Source organism: Calonectris borealis, chromosome 6 (genome assembly GCF_964195595.1).
Source record: "Calonectris borealis chromosome 6, bCalBor7.hap1.2, whole genome shotgun sequence".
NCBI classification, from domain to species: domain Eukaryota; kingdom Metazoa; phylum Chordata; class Aves; order Procellariiformes; family Procellariidae; genus Calonectris; species Calonectris borealis.
This window is the reverse complement of record NC_134317.1, coordinates 31,323,817-31,347,122: the sequence shown is the minus strand read 5'-3', so window position 1 is coordinate 31,347,122 and position 23,306 is coordinate 31,323,817. Positions and strand designations below refer to the sequence as shown.

At 38.7% G+C, this 23,306-nt stretch overlaps 1 protein-coding gene across 5 annotated transcripts in view; it reads left to right on the top strand.

Moving 5' to 3' along the window:
• The window catches only part of SPATS2L (spermatogenesis associated serine rich 2 like), an 86,808-nt gene that overhangs the window by 32,869 nt on the left and 30,633 nt on the right, over positions 1 to 23,306 (top strand). For 4 of the 5 annotated variants that reach the window (XM_075153576.1, XM_075153571.1, XM_075153574.1 and 1 more), the window contains 2 exons: positions 8,131 to 8,192; positions 20,243 to 20,351. In XM_075153576.1, the coding sequence (XP_075009677.1) occupies positions 8,154 to 8,192; positions 20,243 to 20,351 (148 nt within the window). In that variant the 5' untranslated portion in view covers positions 8,131 to 8,153. Of the gene's footprint in view, positions 1 to 8,130; positions 8,193 to 20,242; positions 20,352 to 21,712; positions 22,093 to 23,306 lie in introns of those variants that run through there. The other variant, XM_075153575.1, reaches the window with a different exon arrangement.

Genomic DNA, 23,306 nt, shown 5'->3' with positions numbered 1-23,306 from the left:
CATTATTGCAAATGCGGGCATATATTTTGCAGCTGTCTGGTTTGACTGTTCTCCTGAACTTTCTGGCCTTGTGAGCCAGAGGCTCATATAAGAATCACTTTGATTTATTTCACTGCAGTGTAATGCCACTTACACTATATTTAAGCTTGAACAGTATTTGCTGTGTAAAGGCTGATTCTGAAAGTACCAAAATCTATACTTTCTTAAGGTATTTAAAAAAAAAAAAAATCTTGATCTCCATTGCTCATATGCAGGATGGTGTTAGTGACCCTAAATATAAGCTACTGTTTTGGATCCTTCTCAGCCCAAGGTGTATTCTACAAAGTTAGCAGATTCTTATACTTACACATCTCTGGGAAGGTAACTCTGGTGGTAACTGTCACATGGTGTCAGTCACTTGGCACGAATGAACATCAGCTAGTACAGTGACAGTCACTGATCTTTTGGGGATGTTGCACTGAAACTTGTGTTAAAGAAGAGCTTAACTTGGATAGGACAGACCCAGCATTCAAAGACTGTACAGCAAGAGGGTTTGCAAGCAGCCTTTGCTGTAGTAACAAGGGTGTGTTGTTGTCTGTGGACCAATGATAGGAAATACAGCCACAATCTTTTGTGATGTCCGTATCAAAAGATCATATCACTGAATACTTGTAAGCTGTTTGGATGAAATATTAATGGAGTTTGGGGAAGATGCTAGTTGAGTAGCTTTCTTCTGATCCTCTCTCAAACTGGCCTTCATAAGGGCTGGAACATTCCTCTGCAGGACTCCCTTATGGTGGGGGCTGCAGCACCAGGTGCATGGAGGACCTGAGGATCCATCACACACCACATCAGGCTCTTTCCAGTGTGAGAGCACAGGTGGAGCCCACGTATGTATTGGCCTGGCTTTGCTCATGTGCTGGGACTGGGAGAGGGAAGTGAGCTAGGTGACAAGAGAGGGGAAGCACAGGCTCTCCCTGGATAGCACCATCTCTGCTTAGGAAGAAGAGAGCAAAACAAGATCAAAGAGCAATGTGGTATATCAGAATGAAGTACAGGGCTTACTGGTGCCTAACCATTTTGTTGTGACACTGGTTGGACATCACAGTGTTACTGTGATACCTGCTTAGAACCATTCCTGCCCTTGGCAGAAATCTGAGAAGGATAGGAGATAGGCTTCAAAGGATGCTGACCCAGGTGCTAAGGACTGTCCTTCCTCTCATATCCCACTCTCACCTCTGTCCCTTTTCTCTTTATAGAAGATAGGTCCATGGTCTCTCAGGTACGGCTTTTATAGCGTTAAATAACATAACTGAGTACCTGATGCGCCATTGCATATTTTCCAAACTTTAATGCCTTACTATCTGTTTTCAAGCAAGCAGTCTGCAAGGCTGTAGTATCTCTGAGACATCTGCTTCTTTCTCAGATTGTAGTGTCAATTTCAGAAATCCTCAGGGAGGAGGTGATAAACAATGGGGGGAGCATAAGCCTCTTTTCTTAGGAATCCAGACCAACATGTGGAATCAGTGAGACGTTTTATTTCCTGCATCCTGTTTCCGGCTCTGCAGCCAGTAGGTTTTAGGCAGTGTGGTGACCGTCAGGGAATCGGACTGCATTAGTTGAGCAGAAGGCAGAATGCAGAGGCAACTGCTGCGTTCTGTGGTTGAGACAAGCATGACCAGGGGACGGTGTAGTGGGACTGGGCTCTGGAAATGGAGAATATTCTGGAATGTCTATGCATTCACGTACGTATGTTTATGCATGCATTTAAAGAAAAGGATACTAAAGGCCTCAGATATCATCAAACTTACCCAGAGGCACTTAACCAGCCTGAAGTGGCTAATCTCAAATTTCTGAAAACCAGGAAATACAAAATGATGGTGTGTACCATTTCTGGATGCAATCTTTAGAAAGGCATAAGACAGTACTGGAAAAGTAGTAGTTCTGCATTAATTACGCTTTTCGTTGTTTTTACTAAACGTATTCATTTATAATGACACAAAAGGCTAAAAGGACAGCTAGGAGGACACTTGTTAATATGTCTTAGATGCTCTTGACACTGGTTATGTTTATGCATTTATTTTTTAATTATTATATTTATCTTTAGACAACAGACTGCAGCAAATAGAAAATCATACCTGTTGCTAATCTCGAGATAGTAAAGACAAGTGTCTAAGTCTCATGCTATCTCTAGTAGTTTTGCAACCACAGTGGCAGGGCTTTGTGCACAACTAAGGACACTAATTTTTGCAACTAACAATCATATGAACGCTAATGTTTGGCCTTTGACCTAATAAGGTAATTTTTTCTTCTGCTATTTAAATAAAATCTGAGTGAAGACTAGAAGAATTCCTTTCTGAACTACCTGAATTTTGGAATCACACTCTTGCAGTTTTGTCAGTCTTTCTGATACAAAAATGTTAATTAAAACCACATCAGAAAAGGTGTGTTCATCCCCGCCTTCATTTGCAATTCTCTGGTAGCATCTCTTTAAAATAAAAGTCAAAGTCAAATGTGGAATGGAGGCCATGTGTCTCTCATTCTGCTGGTTTTGTCTTCACATAGGGCGTATGGAAGTCTGCAGGCAAGACAGTGTAATATAATACACGTGGATAGATAGGAATCCCATTTAAAAATGAAATGTAATTCTGTAGAGGAAGTAGAAGTGCAAAAGACGAAAGCATCGTGCGGGCTGCTACAATCTCATTAGATACTTAGCATTTACATCTTATTTTTTGAAGTTGGTTCTAAAATTGTGATTGCTTTGTTCCACCTGTACCTTGCTTGTTAGCTTTTTGGAGCTGGGGGATTTTGAACTATTTGGAAATGAGTAAATGATCCTTAATAAAAAATAAAAAATAAAACAAAAATCCACATTCTAGCATTGATTATGAACATATTTGGGTGACAAAATTGTATACTCCAGTTTCTCTGTTAACAGAGAAAGCTTACTCAGTGACTGAGTGTGTATAGTCTTGCTTAGTAGGTCTCATAACAAGTTTATCAGTGGTAGGGCCATGTATCTATTTATCTCCTGCCTTGTGTTGCTGTACTGTCACCCAAAGTGTCTGTATTTGAAACTTTGAAAAGGTTAGTCATGGGACATTTGAAAGAAATTAGCACAACAAAACGAAGGACTGGGTTAGCACAAGGTGCAGCAGATGACTGCAGAAGCAGATAGGAATTAGAGAAGCATTGGCAAGGGTCAAGTCAGTTAGACCTGGGATTCCTCTTGTGCTGGGGCAGGGAAAAGTGTTCTAAAAGGAAACAGTTTCAGTGGGCAGATGAGGAAATATGTCATTTTTGGGGTGTAGAAGACTATTCATCCATAAATCTAGAGATGGGGAAACCCATCCAACACTGGATTATTCTATGCTGTTTCGTGGGGAATTTTCTGTTCCCCATTGCCAAAGATAAGTTGTATCTTCTGAGGTCAGAAATGGTGGAACAGATGTCACACACAATCTCCTCCACTCTGATAGAGCTTACTGCCGGGCTATTTCCACAAATCGTATCTTTCTGGCAACATTTACACTTTTCATAAACTCCTTTCCCTCTCTCTATATTTGCAAGGAGATTCTTTTTTGTTTTGTTGGAGCGGAGCATGTTATGTTTCTTCTTTTTCCAATACTGTTTCTAAGTCTGAAATTTAAATGTGCCAGGTGATAATTGCCAGGTTTTGCAGTAGGGGCAGGGCACAGACTTGATTCTCTGTGATTCTCTGATACTTGAGATGCAGGCAATCCCACTCATGCAAAGTGGTGTAGGAAATGGAGTGTTTGTCAGCTTTACCCCAAGGCCTGTCTAGCTGGAAGGTGTCTGTGAGCTGAACACCTCCGAAGGTGGTACTAGTAGAAAGGTGGCAGGTGTTTGGGAGATTGAACACAGAGCAGTGGGATTTCAGAGCTGCTTGAAGACAGAAAGGAAACTTCTGTAAAGGCTGGGTGAGCAGCCACATGCTTAAGGCTGTGTCAGGTGAGTCCTGGCATATTTTGCTGCAGTGGTTAAAGACTGTTCCTAACTGTCTGCCCTGTTGGGCATTGCTGCTTGCAGTAAGGTCAGCAGGGCAGATCATGCGCCAGCACCTTAGCCCTTACCTGCCCTGGTTCAGTTTCATGTTAACTTAAACCTGTGTAGAGTAATAAGAATTGGTTCATTTGGTGGGGAGAGAAGTGAGGCTCTGCCAAACTTAATCCAATCTTTTCTGCAGCATTCCCTTGAAGTGCCTCTACTGTATTTTCTCTTTTTGTTGTATTGAAATGCTTTATTTTACAAGGCAAGTAAAATGTCTCATTTGGATGTGTGTAAATAGGTATAGAAATAACACCCTTCCATCAGTATTTGAGGTCAGGATGTAACAAGCAACTGAGAGTAATCTCCTATTCCAGATAACATATTTGGAAATTGGTATCAGAAATTAATGACTTGTTTATATAAGGAATTCTGTAGGGTTTTTTTTTTTTCATTCATTTTTCATGGAAGTCCTGTTGGTATGACATGCAGTGACATTTCAGGAGCACAAAAAAAAGCAAGAGGTGTGGAGAAAGACAAAGCATGTAAGCTGACATTCAAGCTGAGAACCTCTCATATACAGTATGTTTTGTGCATGATAAATGTAATGCTTGTTCTAACTTAATCTTAGCCACTGCAGAAAATCTTTTGTAAAAGATCTTTCTCCAAACATGTTTTTCTGTTAATGCATGCTGTTAATGACATGCAAAGCACTGTTCTCCCCTGGCTTTAGAGGGCTTTAGGGCTCAGTTGAGGGCTGTATTCTGATGTTCCACAGCTCATGCAGAAAGAAGCTTCTCTGAAGAGTTCAGGATGAGAATGTAGCAGCTCAAATTTAGATCCAAGCCTGGAGCTAAAGCTTCTAAACTTCAGTGGGACTATTTTGTTCATAAAATTATTCATGTGCTATAATCTTTTGTCACAGGATTAGAAATGCAGTAATTGTTCAATACAGAGATTAAAATATCAGAGGAAAAATACCAGTTAATAAATCAGATTGCGCAACAATGAGAGAATTAAATTGATTAGCTATTAAGTATAGCCATAAAGGATATTTTTAAAAATTAGTGCTACACTGACATTTATCTTTTAATATATCATTTGTATTTTATGTAACAAGTAGTGCTGGACTGAGTTATATAAATGAGCAAGTGTTTTATGCAGGTTATTTCAATTATCTGTCCTTGGAGAAGGTGAATGAAAAATAGCTCCAACTCAGTTTTAGCGTCTTCATTTTGACAGCTGTAATATGCATATTAATGAAGAGTCTGAAGTGTAGAGGAATGAGTCCATTTGTAAAAGCTGGTGTCCTCTGAGTTCTTGATTTTAAAAGGGAAAAAAAAAAGAGAGAGGAAGAAAGAGAGAAAACGAGGGTATGTTTTGTGTGGCTTGCCAAGTCTTCTTGAAACAGCTTGCAGTTGCAAGCTAGCTGAATCAGCACCACATTCATCAGTGGAAGACTATAATCATAGTAATACCTGGAGTGTACAGCAAAGAAGAGACAAGTCAAATCTGGCAAGGTGTTGTATGAAGTTTTTATGTCTGGTTTTAAACTGAGTCAGAGCACTGCTACAAAGAGTATATTTGGCTAAGTGTGGCTAAGTAGGGTTTAATCAGCAAATTGAATTTAAATTTGAAGAATTATTTAGCTGGTATCTTTGAAGCAACATAAATTGAGAGGTGTGGAGCTTTCACAAAGTGCGATTATTGGGATTAATTTGCTTCATACAAAATGCAGTTTTAAAACGTACAGTTTTGGTACAAAATTAGTAAAATATGCTGAAAAAGGAGAACCTGAAGATTTCAGGTGACAAAGATTTTTTCTCATTATTTATTGTTTTTTAAAGATTAATAGATTTTTAAGGCCAGAAGGGTTTGTTAGCTATAATCCTTATTGTACTTGTTTCTGTGCTGTGTTGGTTCCTCAAGAACAGTTTTTTCCTATTTTTTTATTAATGTGGTTATAAGGTGTTGGATCAGATTAAGTGTATTTAAATTGGTATGCAAGAGGGCAGGCTTCCATCAGTTGTCTGTAATGTTACAAAACCTGCTAGATAGTAGATATAAGGACAAACTAGTCAAATTCGTTAACTATTCCCTAACATACGATTATCTATTAAACAGAGAATAATATCAACCCAGCATGGTTTTGATGTCACTAGGTAGAAGGCATGCTCTTCTGAAAAGCAGTGAGGGAGATGAAGACTTAGAGTAATTTTAGAGCTAAGTTTTCCAGTCTGCATGGGAAATTTGATGACCTATATCTCATGTTCTGTGCCCATTTGGCATGAGAAATAGCTGACAGCAAAAGACAAGAAGTACATAAAAAAATGTTATGTAGACTACAATCATTTCTCAACACTTTCCTTTAGTTGTTGGAACACACTAAATATTGGAAATGGAGTTGCCCCAAGCTCATATTCTGTGTGATCTTCCTGCCTGCTCTGTCCAGACATTTTATAACTGCTTTTAGCCATTGGGTGGGTTTGACAAAGAGACTAATTTGACCTCTTTCATCCTGGATTTAAGGAGGGACAGGGAGGGGAACCTTCTGATCTGAGATACCAGCAGACAGTAAGGCGCTCAGAGTAACAGAGTGGCCCAGTTGCTGGGAAGAAGTCTTATCGGATGTAGTGAGACTCCAGCTCAGTATCTTGGCAAAGTGGTTGAGTAAAGACAGATATAAGGTATGTGAGTTTTAATAGAGAGTGTCTGTTCATGGTATAGTAAAATAGAGATGGCAGGAGGAACCTTACTCATTTCAAGCATTTTTTTTTTTAATAACTGGCAATGGAAAGGGTTACTTTTTTTCCTTCTGGCACCTTGTTTTTGAGGTTTTCCATATTTCAGGGTCTGTTCTTCATCAGACCAAAACTCAAAAATTCATTCCTTTTTCGTTTTCCTATTGTCTCTTCCCCATTTACCGTAAAGTCACGTTATTTTTGAAAATGTGCTTCCTTCAGTCTCATCTCTTTAAACAGGTGCATACAAAAATTAATAACAAGATTTAAATGCTATCAGTGGATACTGTAATAGAAGAACTTAGTTTCTGGAGTTTGAACTCCACTGAAGTGCAATGTTCCAAAGCAGGAGTTAAGGGAGGATTGTTTAAGTGCATTAAAAGAGATTTAGAAGAATTATGGGAACTCTTGTATCAGTCCATATAGCAAAGGGCTCAAATAGGGAAAAGGAGGAAGTGTTTCCACTTAAAAACTTGGAAAGAACTAAGATTTCATTCTCATTTATGTAAATCTATGCCTTCTTATCAGTGTACAATAGAGTTAAATCTGGTGACCAAACCAAGCTTTTATTGCCTTTGACTGTAATTCTTTGCTGTAATTCTTTGTGTGTGACTTAATTTTAAAATGTGAAGATTCAAGCCTGTTCCTTACTGAAGTCTAAAGCAGTTGGTTTTGATGGAAGCAGGATTAGGCAACTGGACTCCCTTCCCTGTGTTAACTCTTCATCATGTGGTACGGTGTCTCTCACTTGCCCAGCCACATAACTGGAAATAGAAAGCATATTGCAGGGTTTCTTAATCACATGCAAATTCCATTCATGTGCCCAAGTTTTCAGAGCAGACTTGGAGATTTAATTACAGACACTGTTTCAATAGGAGCTGTGTGGCTAAATCCTCTGAATTAGGGGGTTTTTTTGGGGGGTGGGGTGGGGTGGGGAACCACCACAAAAAAAACCCAGCCATGCAGCACTTGTCAGCCTAACCTCTTGGCTTCAGACAAATTTTCTGGCAAAAATTGAGGTTGCTGGTGAATGAGAAAACAGGAGCTGTTGAGTTCGTCTAAGGTATTCCTCCTCTTTAAAGCCTCCAAGGTACCAAGTAATAATGAATAGGGTCCAAGAGACATGGCTGGGAGAAGCGTGATACCCCTTCTATCCAAATTCATAACTATGAGGCATTTTTAAAATGTGTTTGCAGAACTAATCTGGGGAAAGTATGAAATTTGGACTAGCTTTGCTTTTTGGCAAGATTGAGCACTGCTGTGTAGGACATCAAGTGTTCTCATGTTTCTCTACTGCTTATAGGTAAGCAGATGTGATTAGTCTTTATAAGTGTAGCTTTGACAGGTTGGGATTAAAACCTCCAAATGAATCTCTTTGGTTTTTTTTCTCTTTTCATAGACAATATTCTCACCTGAAGAGAGATGGCAGAAATCAATTCTCCTGTAAATATCAAGGAAAAGGTAGGTTCGAGTAACAGTACAGTTCAAATTAAAATGATATTTGCATACATATTTCATCCCTGCTCCTCAAACACTGTTCACATATTTAACTTTAATACGCATTGACTCTGTGCATGAAGTTAAGTACACAGGCAGGTATTGATAGGATTAGTATATTAATCTTGGTTGATGAGAAACATTTTTGCTTTTCTGCAAAGAGGCAATGTTTTGTCAGATAGACTTCTCTTACTCCTTTGTGATTCCTGTGCACGCTGATGCTGTGGAGAATAGCACTTTGTCATGATAGCTGCTGTACAAAATACAATCTTTGAAGAAACACACCCTTTAAAAAAGAATTTTTCTGACCAAAAATGTCATACCTGTACTACTTAAAGGCAATTCCTAAAATTACAGGACCTGAAAAGAGTAGAATTTTTTTTTTCCTCCTATGTAAGTAGCTCTGCTTTTAACTGCATTCTATGTGCTTGAGTATGTCCTCTCCGTATCCTGGCTAGTGCTAGAGCCTCACCACCCTTTCAGGAGCAGTAAAGGACCTAAAGCTAATGAATATACAAACATGAGGTAGGTCAGGAGATCTTTTGTGACTCCCAGCAGGCAGATTGTGAAGAGACAATCTAACCCATAGATACTCCTCACCAACATAAATAGGAAACCAGGACATCTTCAAAGAATAAGAAAAAAGAAGAGAGAGAAAAGTGGGAAGACTGTAGGAGTATAACATGATGGAGTTGTATTTTAAAAGAAGCCAAGATTTTGAGAATTCACCTGAATCGTCTTTTATAAAATCAGGTTTTGTTCTATTTCATGTTTGGGAAGACAGATGGAGCTTTGCATTCAGGAATTTCAGAGAAGGCTAATGGGTTCCTTGATTTACAGCTTTATTAAGCCCAATGGGTCTCTCTGATACAGATTTTAAGGCAGTGTGATAAATGTTAAAGGCCAGAATCCAATTCTGTCAGTGAGCCCAGGTTTGTCCAGGTGTCAGTGAAAAGTTGATTAGGCCCATTCACTTCATGAAAGATGCACAAGGAGAAAGGATCAAGACTGATTAAATATCAAGGAAATGCAGAACACTGGGGGCAATGTGAAACTGAGAAATGTAGTCATCTTCCACTGTATCATAGGACCTGCCTGTAGCACATTACATGTCCTGCAGGGCAGCAGGCACATGAAATATTCTCTTCTCTCTAAGCCTGTCAATGGAAAGGAAAAGAATAAAAATTGGTATATGATTCCTTGGATTAACTCTTTTCCTGAGCTGACAGAAAAAATTACTCAGCAATTTTGCAATTCAAAACTTCAGTTTTGCAATTAGGCGGACAGATAACAAGGAAAACATCATTTGGCCAGAGGAATTTGTGCAAGGTACTGTAAATGTGGCTTTCCAATCCAGAAAAGTCCCAGGAAGTGATAGAGAATTAAGATGTAATATAACACACCACCACATGGCAGAGAAAAGAAATAGCCTTGAACTAGAGGTCAGTAGTCAGATTTTTAGCTAACTTGCTGTTTTGCTTCCGAGTTCACAAATAATGAACTTTTCAGTCGCGTAATGTATTTCTCAGAACTGATCATGACTAGTAGTTAATGGCTTAGACATCACACTTGGTTTATAAAGACTTGATGAACCATGACAACTACTGAGCCTGAAACTAGGTTTCCTCAAGTTTCAGTTTGCTAATGATGTTTCCTGAAAGAACAGTTAACAGTTACCTGCTCACCAATACATGAATGAAGCTGCTGAGGAAACAGCATAGCAAGTGAAGATTTATACTGAGTAGTTCAGGTGGGAATGAGTTCCTGTTCAGACTGTTGTGTCCATCTTTTGCTGCTTACTCACTTTCTTTGCTTTCAAAATGATGTAGAACTTTCATATCCCCTGATGGGAAACAACTTCTTACCTGTTGCACTGCCCAGGTGCCTGATTTTTGAGTAGTTTTTCCTCATATTTGTTGTTAACTCCTGAATCACTCATTGTGCTTGAGGATTAGCATGTCAACATGAATCTGTATTTCGGTGATGAGTATCTTCCTTAGACCTTAGTAACAGCACAGGATTTAAATACTGAGTAGCATGATGGATTTTGCGGTAGAAAGTAATGTCATCAAATCCTATTCCCTAGTGCCAGAGTGCTGGAAGGTAAATTACAGTAACTCTCAAAATGCAACTCAGTAAATCAATTGAAGTTCTGCCTATTTACTGTGTAGCTTGAATTTTTTTATTAATTTAGTCAGTTTTACAAGTGCAGGATTTTACAAATCATCCGTTTGTCTTTTGCTATTTTAAGAATGAAGACGTGCAACAGGACCTTTATTCACACTAGATATCTGCTATTCCAAGTCTGATATCTGCTGGGAGTATCTGAAATCAAATGTTTATGAGCATATACATTTTAAGGCAGGAAAATAATTGAATCAATACACTGTTATAAATAGTTCCTCTCTCTATTCCTGTATCTTCCATCAGTATTTAGTGCCACTAAATCCCTATGGCAAAGTGAAAACTCAGTTAAACAGCAATTAACATTTTATTGCAAAATCGCTGGTTTTTATTCTGGAAAATATAGACTAATAACCTACTAAATAAAGGCTTAGTGACTGAACAGCATAAACATCATGAACTCTACATACATCAGCTGAGAAATTAGCATGCTTAGTTTGCCATTTCACGTGGACAAGTCTTGTCTTGTTTTAAAATGAGATTGCAATGGCACAGAACCTCCATTTGCCATTTCATATTTGGTTTACAGTATGGTGGTTCTTTCTGTCAGCAACAAACTGAGTAATTCTAAAGCAACTGTAGCTTTAGAACCCTCTGAGTAATGCACTAGAAATATGAGGAAAGGGTTGAACAGATATGTCCTGCTGAGTTGGCTTTAATTATATTTTCACGTAGACTGCTAAAACATAAGGACTTCATTTGCTTGTTTGAAAAGCAGACATATTTATAGTGTCTTGGTAAGAGAGTCAAAATCGAATCCCTTTCTCACTTAGAAAACTTATAGAGCAAAACATGGTCATGCTGCACAACATTGAAGCAGTGAGTTTAATGTTTACTTTTATCCACCTTTTGGCGGGGGGGAGTATTTCCGGGAAACAAAACCAAGATTTATAAATTTCTTTTGCTGAGCTCCACAAATCAATTCCCATCAACACAAGTATAAGCAGGCCTTGTTAAAAAGAACAGAAGAGAACACAGTTCCTTCCCAGTTCTCCCCTTTTTCTACCTCAGTGCTTGCAGGTCGTAATACATTTAAGACTCTGATCCTGCTAGGACTAGAATGAAGCCAAAGGAGGTGTACATCTGCACACAAATACTTATTCTTGTAAGTTTCTGCAGAAGTAGAATACAAGTTTCTCCTTAAATTGAACATTGTTTCTCTGTGACAAAAATGTAGTATAGAACCTATGAAGTTTTAGCGAAATGTTTGTTGTTTTGGTTTGGTTTGTTTTGGTTTTTTAAATGGTGGCCTTTCCCCATGTTCTCTCCATGATTAGCTTCTAGTTATTCAAGGAAATAAGACCTCTGCCACTAAAGCTGATGTGAGGCAGACATTTTGGGCATTATGCTCACACACTGGCTCTGTAGGACCCTACCCCTAATGTGAGTCATAAGAGAATGCTACTGTGGTGCTGATACTTGTATGATTCATTCTTGGCATTTCAGCTGAAATAGTTCAGAAAGTCAATAGGTTAAACATTCTATTTTATATCTTTTTTTTCTTTTCCCCCCTGAGAGATTTATATAAATGTTGGCCTGCAGTGTCAGGAAGGCTAATGGAAGTTTCCATAGTTGGCAGAGGCTCCTGCAGCTGTGATACTCTTGTGGGGAGCCAGGACTGTTCTGATTACCATATTTTCATGCATATAACCCACAGATTTTCTGGAATAACACAAGTTCTGCATTTCAGCAGCCGCAAGGGTTGTTACATGCCTGCATAGCTAGTACAAGGAGAAGTTTACCATCAGGATCTCTCTCAGAATAATTCCCTCTGCCCAGACCATTGCTATAGTCTTCCTTCACTATGCCACTCTCCCTCTTGCCTCTGATTATACTCATCTCTGTGCCTGAAAATACAGTATAACTAAGCACTTGTCTTCTAGTATCAGGATTATCAGAGACGGAGAATTATATGTAGTTCAGATCATATGCACAAAAGTTCACTGGGTTAATGGATAAAATGGGCCAAACTCATTGGCTTAAATCCAAAATAATTCCATAAAATTAATGGAGATATTCAAGCGTTAACCTAGTATATCACCAGAAGAGGTGCTGAGATTCTGAATGACAAGGCCTCCAAAGAAGCAGCAATTGGAGTGAGGAATACAAGCGATGTATTGTCTCCTGCAACAATTAGACCCTCTTAGTTTAACAAGAGAAGAGTGGATATCAGGCATTCCCCAGAATAGCCATTCAGCTCTGGCATGTGATCTTGGTTTTGATCCAAGGAAATATCAGGAATTGTTCAAACTTCAGGACTTGCTGTTGGGCCTGTCTTTTTTTTTCTGGTTTTTTTGGGGTTTGTTTTTTTTTTTTTTTTTTTAATTTTTATTGTGTGTCTAAACACATATTTGAACAAGTGACATCTGGTGTCAGCTGGAACTAGCAAAATACTCATTCAGATGAAAATCTTCTTCTTCAGATTCTGTTAGGAGTGAAGTTCTCCTGAAAGGCCTGTTTTTTCACCTGTCATTTCAAGTGTCGGAGCTGTAGGAGCAGATGGGCAGGTTTGTTCCATAAACGGCAAGAAGGAAATTTTATTCAGATGTGTTTTGGGGAGTTTCACAGTTTTGTTTACATTGCACCGTAACTGTGGTTTTCATAAGCAATAGTCAGCATGCAAGAAAAGAGGAGAATTCATGGAAGGAATGGAAGTAGTATATAAATTTAAAATCATACATTACAAAAGCAGATAGTTTCCAATCTATGATTTCACTAGGTCTCCTTCACAGCTGTTCCTTGCCCATGTGTTGAAGTAGATGGACTTAGTCCAAAGACCAGCAAAGTTGATCAAAATGCACTTGTGTCAATGAGCCATTTAACTTCAGTTAAGGATATCATAGATTCAGGTCTCTAAATAGTGCTGTCAATATTCAAGCAGAACAGTTCTTACTGAGCCAAACTTCTTAATATGTTCTTTCAGGATTCCTGAAATGTCTGTTTTTTCCATTTAATTAGTTTACAAATTTGGGGGATAGGAGCAACATAATAAATCCATGATGATTGCCTAAAGTAGTTTACTGCAGCAAGTAGAATTTGTTTTGTGCTTATTGGAGGTAAATGATCCAAAGGTATCAGTGTGATAAACAGGTCATGTAGTGGAAAGAGAGGTGCAGACCTGATCAAAGCTGTTATTTTGCTCAAAAGGGATGTTAACAACACTTGTTCAATGAGTTGTGATGGACTCAATTAGTAAAGCTTCTGGAAGAATGTCTCTGACGTAAGAAATAGGCTCTTAATGCAGCAAAGTCAATTTGTATTTATGAAATATGTTTGTGTAGGAGTTTTCAAAACCTTAAAAAATTCTGCTATGAAGTGTTTTTAAAATGCATTTTCCTGCTTAATGTAGCCAGGACATCTGCTAATGCTAAATTCCTAGATTATAGAAACCAGCAGAGTTCTGCAGACAGCCCTCCTTCCTTGCTCCTCTTGCAGGATTTGGGTCAACCCCAGTTGGAGGTTTAATCTAGTTGAAAGTGGACTACACTGCTACCTGTCCTCAGTAGCACTGGGTATATATGGTGTATATTTGTACATAAAGATTTGCTAGTGACATGAAGTAAAAAAATAAAGTAAAAATAAAGTAGGAAAATGTCTGTGTATTCATTGATAACCATACTTCTAAATGAACTTAGCTCCTAACTGAGAGAAAATCTGTTGATCTTAATGTTTAGTACAAAGTAAAGGTGGATCTGCATTAGTGTTCCTAACCAAGCATAAGTAAAAATATTTCTAACTAAGTGACCATAATAGTAACTTACTTCAAGGGGATTAGAGCAGCTGTGTTCAGGGGTTTCAGAACAGCCGTGAGCTTTCAGCAAAGAAGTTTAATTTGTCACTATGTCAGAAATATATAAACAAATTATTTGAACCCCGGATATGTTACTTATTCACCAGAAACATCCTCTTTGAGATGATGCCAAGGGGGAGCAGATGGAGTAGAGCAGAAAACAGGCAGCGATTGATTCCATGTTGTTACAGTTGCCTGGGAACCGTTTGAAACTTGACAGAGAACCTAAAGGACTCGGAGGAATACACAGCAATGTCAGTTTGGTTCTGGGTGTGGAGTAGGTAATCTGCTGTCACAACTTTCAGGCAGGCTGTATTTCTTTTTGAGCTTGACTTATCAGGAAAGTCTCAAGAGATGGGTGTTCGTGAGGACTTCGAGTAAGATACCACGAGAGGTTAGAATTTCAGTGTCATCCTCTCCTGTGTGCCATGCTCCTCAGAAGTAAGCTGTTACTGAATTTTTTTTTTTTAGGCGAGCCAAAAATTTGCCCCAAGTGAGATTGCCTATAGTTTAACAGTAATCCTCAGAAAAATAGTCTAGTATATCTGATCAGACCTTGGGGTTTTTATTTTGGGGTAGAAACAGCTTATCTGAGGGGACTTGGAACCTTTTTCAATTTTGATATCACTTCTGGGCAGTCCTCAGCATTTTGTGTTAGAGACTGATAAAAACAACCTCATGACTGTGGAATTCTGGTCCTGATGAGACACAACCTGGCTCAAATTGCAGCAACTTTAACAGGGCTTGAGCAAGCATTTCAAGCTAAGTGTGTGCTTAAGACTTCAGCTCAGAAAAGTGGTTTAAGAGTCTTCTAAACTTTGAACTAACTTTAGCCTTATCCAGAAGAGTAGCTAGGTTCACAGGAATTAAATGCATGCTTGGGAGGTAGGTCTCTGGATTGTGGGTTTAAGTGGATGTGGGTCCTGCCTTCCATGTTCTTGAGTGTACACAGTTGTTTTCAAGATCACAGCTTTATATTTTAGATCTGTGATTGCTTTAAAGTAGCTTTTGTAAGCTGAAATCCTGACCAAGTTGTCTTAGTAGTAAACAAAGAAATGTGCTTTCCAGTCAGGCTACAGGAGGGAAAGCCCAAGAATTTAACTACTGTCAGTAACAGCTTCTCAACTAATGCTGACATTAGCAGCACAATTATCTGTGGTTCAGAAGGTATGTTACTGAATTCTCTTCATGTTCCGGAATGCTTGTCTAGCATCCAGATGATGACAGAAGTTCACTGGGAATCTACACTGGATAAAGAGACGATGATTCACAAAATTGTTAAAATAGTTGACTTCCCTGTAGTCTGTCTGGTAATGTTGTTCTTCCTATGATCAGGTTTCAGCAACTAGGAAAAAACTGTTTTCTCCCACATACACAGAAATAAATCTAATAAAGTAGACTGCTGTGAGTTTGTTCTGCAGACTGTTAGGTATTAACGCAGTATCACTGCATGTTAGGAGATTCTTTGGCTCTTATACTTTTTTTCATCCTTTAGGATGTTAAATATTGTTAAAAAGGAATTTGTTGATGAGAAGTCATACAATATTGAATTACTCTAGTTCCATAATCTGTTGCTTTACATGTTGTGAAGATGGACATTCATGGTAAGTTTGAGGACTATAAGTTTAGAGAGATAAAGTTGGGAATTATCTCCTGCCCTGGAATCACTCTATCATACCTTTAATAAAAATGAGCTCTGTATAGTTTTCTGGATTGGGCGGTGACTGACTTCTCTCAAGCAGCTGGAGACTTGTAAGCAGTTGCTGTGTATAGCTGTACTAGCAAAAGGGCTGGTTTATCACCTGAACTAGCAGGTGAACCAGAGGGGAGCCAGCACACCTGGGCTGCCTGGATCCAGCTCACATCCAGCCCTTTAATATATCTCCCACTTGTCATCTTGTATTTGTCAAGTGTTCCTGGAGCTTTGCTGTGCCTCCATTCGTCGCAGTCTGTGATATCTCTTATGACCTGCAGCTGTAGAACTGCATTTGTGTCAGGCTTATGCTGTCAGGAAGGTTGTCTACCCCTCCCTTTTGGCTTTTTCTTTTGTATCGCTATGTCCCTTTCCAGAAATATATGGGACACGTTTTGCATGTGGGGACAGACCTGAGCTTCAAACATAAAAATCTGCACACATTTTTGAAACCAGGGTGAAAGGACTAAGAGGTGGAATATCAGGGACCTTGAAATTTGCATTTCTAGGTTAAGGCTGTCATGTGGCCTAGTCTCCCTCAACACGCTTTGTCCTCCTCCCAGATACACTGTCAGGTCACAATTTGAGACATGTAGCCATTTGTCAATAATTTCTGGATCTCCAGAAATCGCTGACTTTTTCATTGCCTGTGTACAATAGTTCCAGTGCATTCTGGATGAAAACATCAGTCAAACAGTGCATATGTTGGAGACCTGATGTCTGGCACACAGATCTGTCTGTCTTTGAAATTCCAGAAAAAATACGGTAACATTATTCCACTTTGTTCCTAAAAATTTTTAAGACAAAGTATTTTATTTCAGAACAAAACCTTTTGGGATTTCTCCTCTGTGAGAATTCTGGTTTATATTTACTTCTGTTGTTTCTGAACAGAGCAGGTTCCCCCCCCCCCCCCCTTAATATTGACATATCTTACTGGTTGCAAATTTTAGTTTTCATCTATCTTATCGTACAGAAGTCACTGCAGAAATCTGGAAACCAGAAACACTAACAACTTGTAGATAAGTCCTGGGTATCACAGCATACATACACAAAGGAAGCAGATTAAGAAAGTGTAAGCAACTTCTGATTTGGAATTTCCCAAGTCCTGGGTGCTTTACTTTGCAATCTGATGTTCTTTTCCTGAGGAATTTTTTCATGAAATTTCTTAACTTTTTTATTTTCTAAATGGAAAGATAAACAAATGTATATTTTGTACAACAGTCAACAAAGGATATTGTTGGGTTTTGGCAGTAGAACTGTTGAGCGCTGCAGTACATTAATGTTCCCTACATCGAATTTTTATATAGTCCAAGTAAAACGGGACTGTGTCCACAGTGTTGGTCATATGCTTAATTTCTTTTTTCTGTATTGGCGAGTATTCTTCCCAAGATCATCATCTTGCTTTTTTTGGGTTATCTCCACAACTAGGATGTTTCCATAACCTTTTTGTATTTAATCATAGTACTTGTCGGATGAAGCACAGTTCAGCTTTTAATTCTGGTTTTACTATTAATCAAAAATGTCTTAAAAAAGACCATACAGTGCAAACAGCAAGTCTTCAGTAGATTCTGTAGTCTAAAACAGAGTCTGCCTGGTCGAGTTCTTGTGTGTCAGTGTTCTCCACCCCACAGATGTTCTTCTTAATGTCTCTAAGAAGTTTCCAAACTGCCGTGTGTGGCGAGTTGCCTGATCCATCCTGTGGTCTTGGCCTCACTTTGTTGTTTCCAGATGCTTCTTGACGCTTCATGGCAAAGAAGGACCTAGAAGCCATATGAAATTCCCATGCTTATATTTAAAGACGGTTAGAATACACTAGATATTTCCTTTTACTATTTTTCCTGTAAGTAGTTGCCACAAGGAGATTATGCAATTTTGAGTAGGCAGAGAGACGATCCACATGATTGTGAAAGAAGAGGGGAGCTTTTTGTGAGAATATGAAGATGTAATCCACATGGTGGAAATGTTTGGCAACTACCAGCTTGAACATAAAATGGACTGCAGTTTGTGGCTGCTCTACCCTAGTGTCTTTGCCAGCTTTCATTGTTATGGAGCCAGGTCAGTTCATACTTGTGGCAGCTTTATCAGTAAATAGTATGCCTCTGCCCACAATCAGAAGATGAATAAACCTCCTTTTTCCAGGGCTTTCTCTGCACATCCTGTTGATTTGGGTTGGTTTTCACTTGAATGCCTGCAGTGCATAGAGAGCTATACTTGCTACTTCCCTCCCCATGCGTACACATCAGCTGAAGAGATAACCTTGAGCAGACAGAGATTTTCTGGATAGTTTCTGGCAGCAACAGTGTCTGGTTCAAGCAGTCCAGTTGACAGCCTAGCCTGGCTGAACTTCCAACATAAAGTTACTTGTGTTTACTAGAGACTCCAAAGCAGCTAGCTGTTGGGCTGGGACCTAGCTTGTGGGCAAGCTTTGCCCAGTCATAGGGTGGCAACATCAGACAAATGATTAGATAGGCCTGTGGAAAGGGTCCTTGGGAAGTAGACAAGGAATTTAACTCCACTGCGCTCTAAATTATGCTTGTGGCCTGAGTTGTCCAAGGCTAGACTTGCTACTTGAAATGTATTGTGGGCAAATGTGAAGCTGCAAAGAGATGTGTGATAGGGTGATGGACAGGAGCAGAGTAAATCGTAGTAAGTAGATGTACTGAAGTTGTGTGCTGAAGTCAGAAAGTGGCCTTCCTTACACAGTGGGAGAGATGAGCTCATCTAGAAAGCATCCTCCAGGAAGTTTGATCCTCTGTAGATTTAGCTGAAGCAAGAATCAATCTTTTGCAGTGCTGAAGTGAAGTCCAGCAGGCATTGTGAATCAGAGCCCTCAGTCACTGTGCAGTAACAGAACCTGAAATGAGTCACAGCTTATGTTAGTGTAAGGGACAGGGAAATACAGTGGTTGAGGAGTGGGGTGAACGTACTACAGCAAAATAAGATTTTTGGTCATAAATCTGAGTACTTAAGTGTTCTAAATCACCTTCTGGTGTCTCCACTGATGGAGACTCCATAAAGGGAATCTGGAAAGATTGTTCTGACAGCTAAGACAAGGTAGTGTGAATGCTCTCATCATGTAAGCCAGCCTAGTTCCTTTAAACAGACCTATACTCGCATATTATTTTTTCACAATTATATTTCACAGTACAATAAAAAGACCCCCAGTGCTTCACAATCAGAAATTAGCATGACAACACTGTGATGCAGTAAATAAAGTACACCCTAATCAAGGATGTATTCCCACAGAAAGATGGCAAAGAAGGGTGCCGGATAAACATTTGTAGTGCAATAACAAGTTTCTAATAGTAAATACATGCTGGATAGCTTGACATGAAGCTCAAAAAGCTGATTTGGAACAACTAGACTGGTTTTGGCACTGATTCTCTTGTTTTTTTCAGAGTACTACCATAGGCTTTTGTTAGTTTTACTAATTACATTTAACCAAGTATTTTTATTTTGGTACTAACTAGTAAAGCTTGTCTAGTGTTAATATAGTAATTAACTTTCGTGTAACTATTTACTTTCAGCTATATTACATGGGCATGAGAAAGTAAATCATCAACATGATTCCAGTAGAAATATTTTATTTAAAACATAATGGGTTGTATTGCCATTTGGTATAAATGGATGCTGAAGACAATACAGCAATAGCAAATGCTGTGAAACTGAAGCATGGCATGCCAGAATCATCTGTGGGTGTAACACCTCATCCATCAGCAGAGTTTCCTGAAGGAAGCATTTGGCTTCCCCTGTCCTTTGTTCAGGATTTTGTTACACAAGTTTCCTGGTCACATATATATGGAACAGCAAACTGAAATTATGCTGTGCAGCCACTAGAGCTTTTAAAAATGATAGTTTTCTTTTAGCCTGTGACTATTTTCATGCATATGATTGTTTTCCAGATGTCGAAAAAACACTGATTATAACTTTGATGTAGCAAGGCCATGCAACAGCCTTGTTGAAGTAGTTGTGTACTCTCTAAGTTTGTAGAGGTGATATGTCTTGTCAAGTCAGATGGCAGCAAATAGAACATTTAGGAAAGAAGCATAAGGCCAAATTCTGTCAGTTTAGTTAAACTAGTTCTCCTGCTGTGACTGAGGGTAGGATTTGGTTCCAGGCTCGCTTTGGTTCTGTGATTTGGTCTCCTGAAGAAATTGTTTTCATTATTTGGCATGGGCCAGGTAGGGAGGGTATGGTATTGCTTCATACAGACACATTGTTGTATACTTGTAAGCAAGTCATGTATAACATGCATTTATATAAACATGCATTGGCACAGAGGTGCCTTTTTGTCTAAAGGAGTATGATAAACCCATATGTTATTGTCTTCCTTTTTTTCCCTTCCAGATCAATGCAATCCGATCAATTGTTCCGAACAAAAGCAATAATGAGATAGTTCTGGTGTTGCAGCAGTTTGATAACAATGTAGACAAGGCTGTTCAAGCTTTCATGGATGGTGAGTACAGTGTACCTTTTTCACTAAGGCACGAGGGATTCAACTGCATGCTAAAGTATTCATTGTCTCTAGTGGCTCAAAATATATTCTGTTGTTCTGCTGAAATTCAGATGATTGTGACACTTAGAAAGTTCATTTTTTTTATAATTGATCCTCCTGTCTGTGTTTTTGCTTCTTCACAGTATGAGTTTGACGTGGCTGTTTATCTGTTCTACCTGACTTTGCTATTTTTTGGTGCCATTCTTGTTGCAGACCTTTATTCTGCATGAAAGTTAATGCTCTTTAAAGTAAATATGTCAGAACATGATTCGCTATTGAAGATACAGTAACTAATAAGAATTGGGGATAGTTCTGAAGCAGATAACCAGGCCTCTAAACCTCTGAACTTGATGCATACATTGACATTCAAACCTCAATCTGAATTTTGCAAATAGCCTTGACATTTATAATGGCTGAACCAAGACTCCATTGAAAGTCCGAGCCATTCTAAATCTGGATCTGAGTTTGTATTTTGCATCATGAGACCATCTCTAATGAAAGGTCATTTGTATTTAAATAACACTTTTTTGATGAATATATAATGGCAAGTATTTTGAACTTTCACCAAAGTCTGTAAGAAACCCTTTGCAGGAATAATAGCATACCATGAGCAAATCCTCTCAAAATTGTTGTAGCTTGAGGCTGCTTAAAAGATATTAGAAGTTCAGTGGTCTCATAAGCCCTCTATATCTCAAAAATGCCTCATAGTGTTGATTTGCCATCTCATCAAGTTGCTTATTTCATATCTATTTTACTTCAGAATAGTTTTGGATTTGGTTTGGATTAATTTACTAAAATATATTGGCCAAAGAGCATCATGATGTACTAGGAATTACTTACCAATATGCAAAAAGCAGATGCAAGCAAACTGGACTAATTATAAATGCATCAGAATTCTTCCGTCAGATCTCTACGGTGCCTCTTGATTCAGGCTTCTGGATAGATAGTCAGGCTCTGATAGATGTATGGAAATTGGAGTGAGTTTGTGCACACACACACACACACAGAGAGAGAAAGGAAAATGTAATGCATCTAATTAACAATGATTTTGTTTTCCTGTAACGTATGTCCTGGGGAAAGTAGTGGAGGGTTGCTCCAGGGTTATTCAGTAAGTTCTTTTCATTCAATTTATTTTGTCTTAAGTTACCATTGCTCGCTTGTAGTTTGAGTTGTTTCCAATGGCTCCTCAAAAGGGGAAATGCTTTCATAGCCACGTGTCATCATCTGCTATGGGGAAGAAACAGGACAAAAGCAAGCCTTGCAAGAGAGCAACAAAGTCTTGAAGAAAAGCCAAGCTGTTGTAACCTGAGTTCAAATGATCTTTGTTTGAACTTCACTAGTTTATGATCATTGTGCCTTGAGTTCAGAAGTCTTTGCAAGTGAGCATTTGAAAACAGCCAATATTTGTTACTGTCCGGAAACAGCATGAGAAAAGACATGTGTCCATTCAGCTGCCACTGTGGAGTACTTTGAGTATCTTTTCATGCGAATTGCAAAAATTGCTAAGATTGAAATACCACAATCGCAGAGAACTCATTGCCACATGCAATGAAAAACATGGGGACAGCGATGCTGAGTGAAAAGACTGAGCACCTTCATTTAATGCTTCTCTCAGAGGTGCTGAATGCTGAATCAAGAAATGTTCAAATTTAGTTTCCTGAGATCAGCTCCTATCTTGCTTCGTATCTGGAGTGGCATATAGGTGATGTCTCTATTATGATTTTACTTCTATATGTGAAATTTGATTTAAATAAAATAGCAAGTAAAACATTTGAACACTATGTTAGTGTTTACCTAATTAAGCATGATCAGAAAGTCTGTTCAGCTGCTTTGTAGATGTGTTCAAGAAAATATACTGGTGTGTTCAAATGAGAGTTTTGGGATTTGCACAGTTAGTGCATTTCCAACAAGAGGAAACTGGGGCTAGTTGGGTGAATCCCTTAAATAACCCTCACGGTGCATAGTATTCACAGGGAAGCTGAGGGAAGCAAAGCTAAGACAACACCAGCCAACACAAAAAGAGTGTTGGTTGGTACTGTGAAAACAGTTAACAAAGCTGTCAAGTGAAATCGCATATTTTCAGCAGCACAGAGTAAAATGGGCAGCAAATGTCTGGGCTTATTTCTTCATACTGAAATATGGTGTCTGTTAAAAGATAGCATACCTTTAGGAGAGGGTATTTTGTTTATATGTATGTAAGTATGTATGTGTATAACTAAATATAGATATATGTATAGTTATACACATAATAGAAGTTTTCTTAGCCTTCTGTCTGCATTGTCTTGTCATCTAGGAAACAAAATATGGCTTTGATGGATTCCATACACATTTTTTTCACAAATTAACACATTTTTCACATTTAACAAATTAGGCTTAGCACTGCTAGCAAGACACGTAATCTCTTCTAATGTGTGTGATAGACTCGCCAGATAATCTTGGATCTGGATTATTGTGATAGAAAAATAATTTTGGTACCTTTGAACACCTCACACGTCTTTGGCTGAATACAAGTTGACAACTCATGGTGGTCTGAAAACAGCATTACTTCTTAATACTAATATCGTCAAGAGCTCACTGAAATGAGTGAGAAGAATGGCTGAGTATGAAACCTATTTGGAAAGGATAATAAGTGAATATTTATTAGAATTATGCAGTGATGGTAAACTGATTCTTAAATTCAAGCAGAAGACCTTTAACCTGGTTGCGATTAAAAGGATTATTGTGGCAGATACTGCCGTAGTAGTTTGGATGATGATTCAGACTGCATGCTTACCATGAGCATCTATTTTCAGCTTTAGGGTCCAGGAAAACAAAATAATGATGTTAACTAGATGCAGAAGAGTTTTCTTCTAACATGGCAGCTGGCACTGGTCTGACCAAGGCTCTGCTTGCTTTGTTCCATAAATTTATCTAACC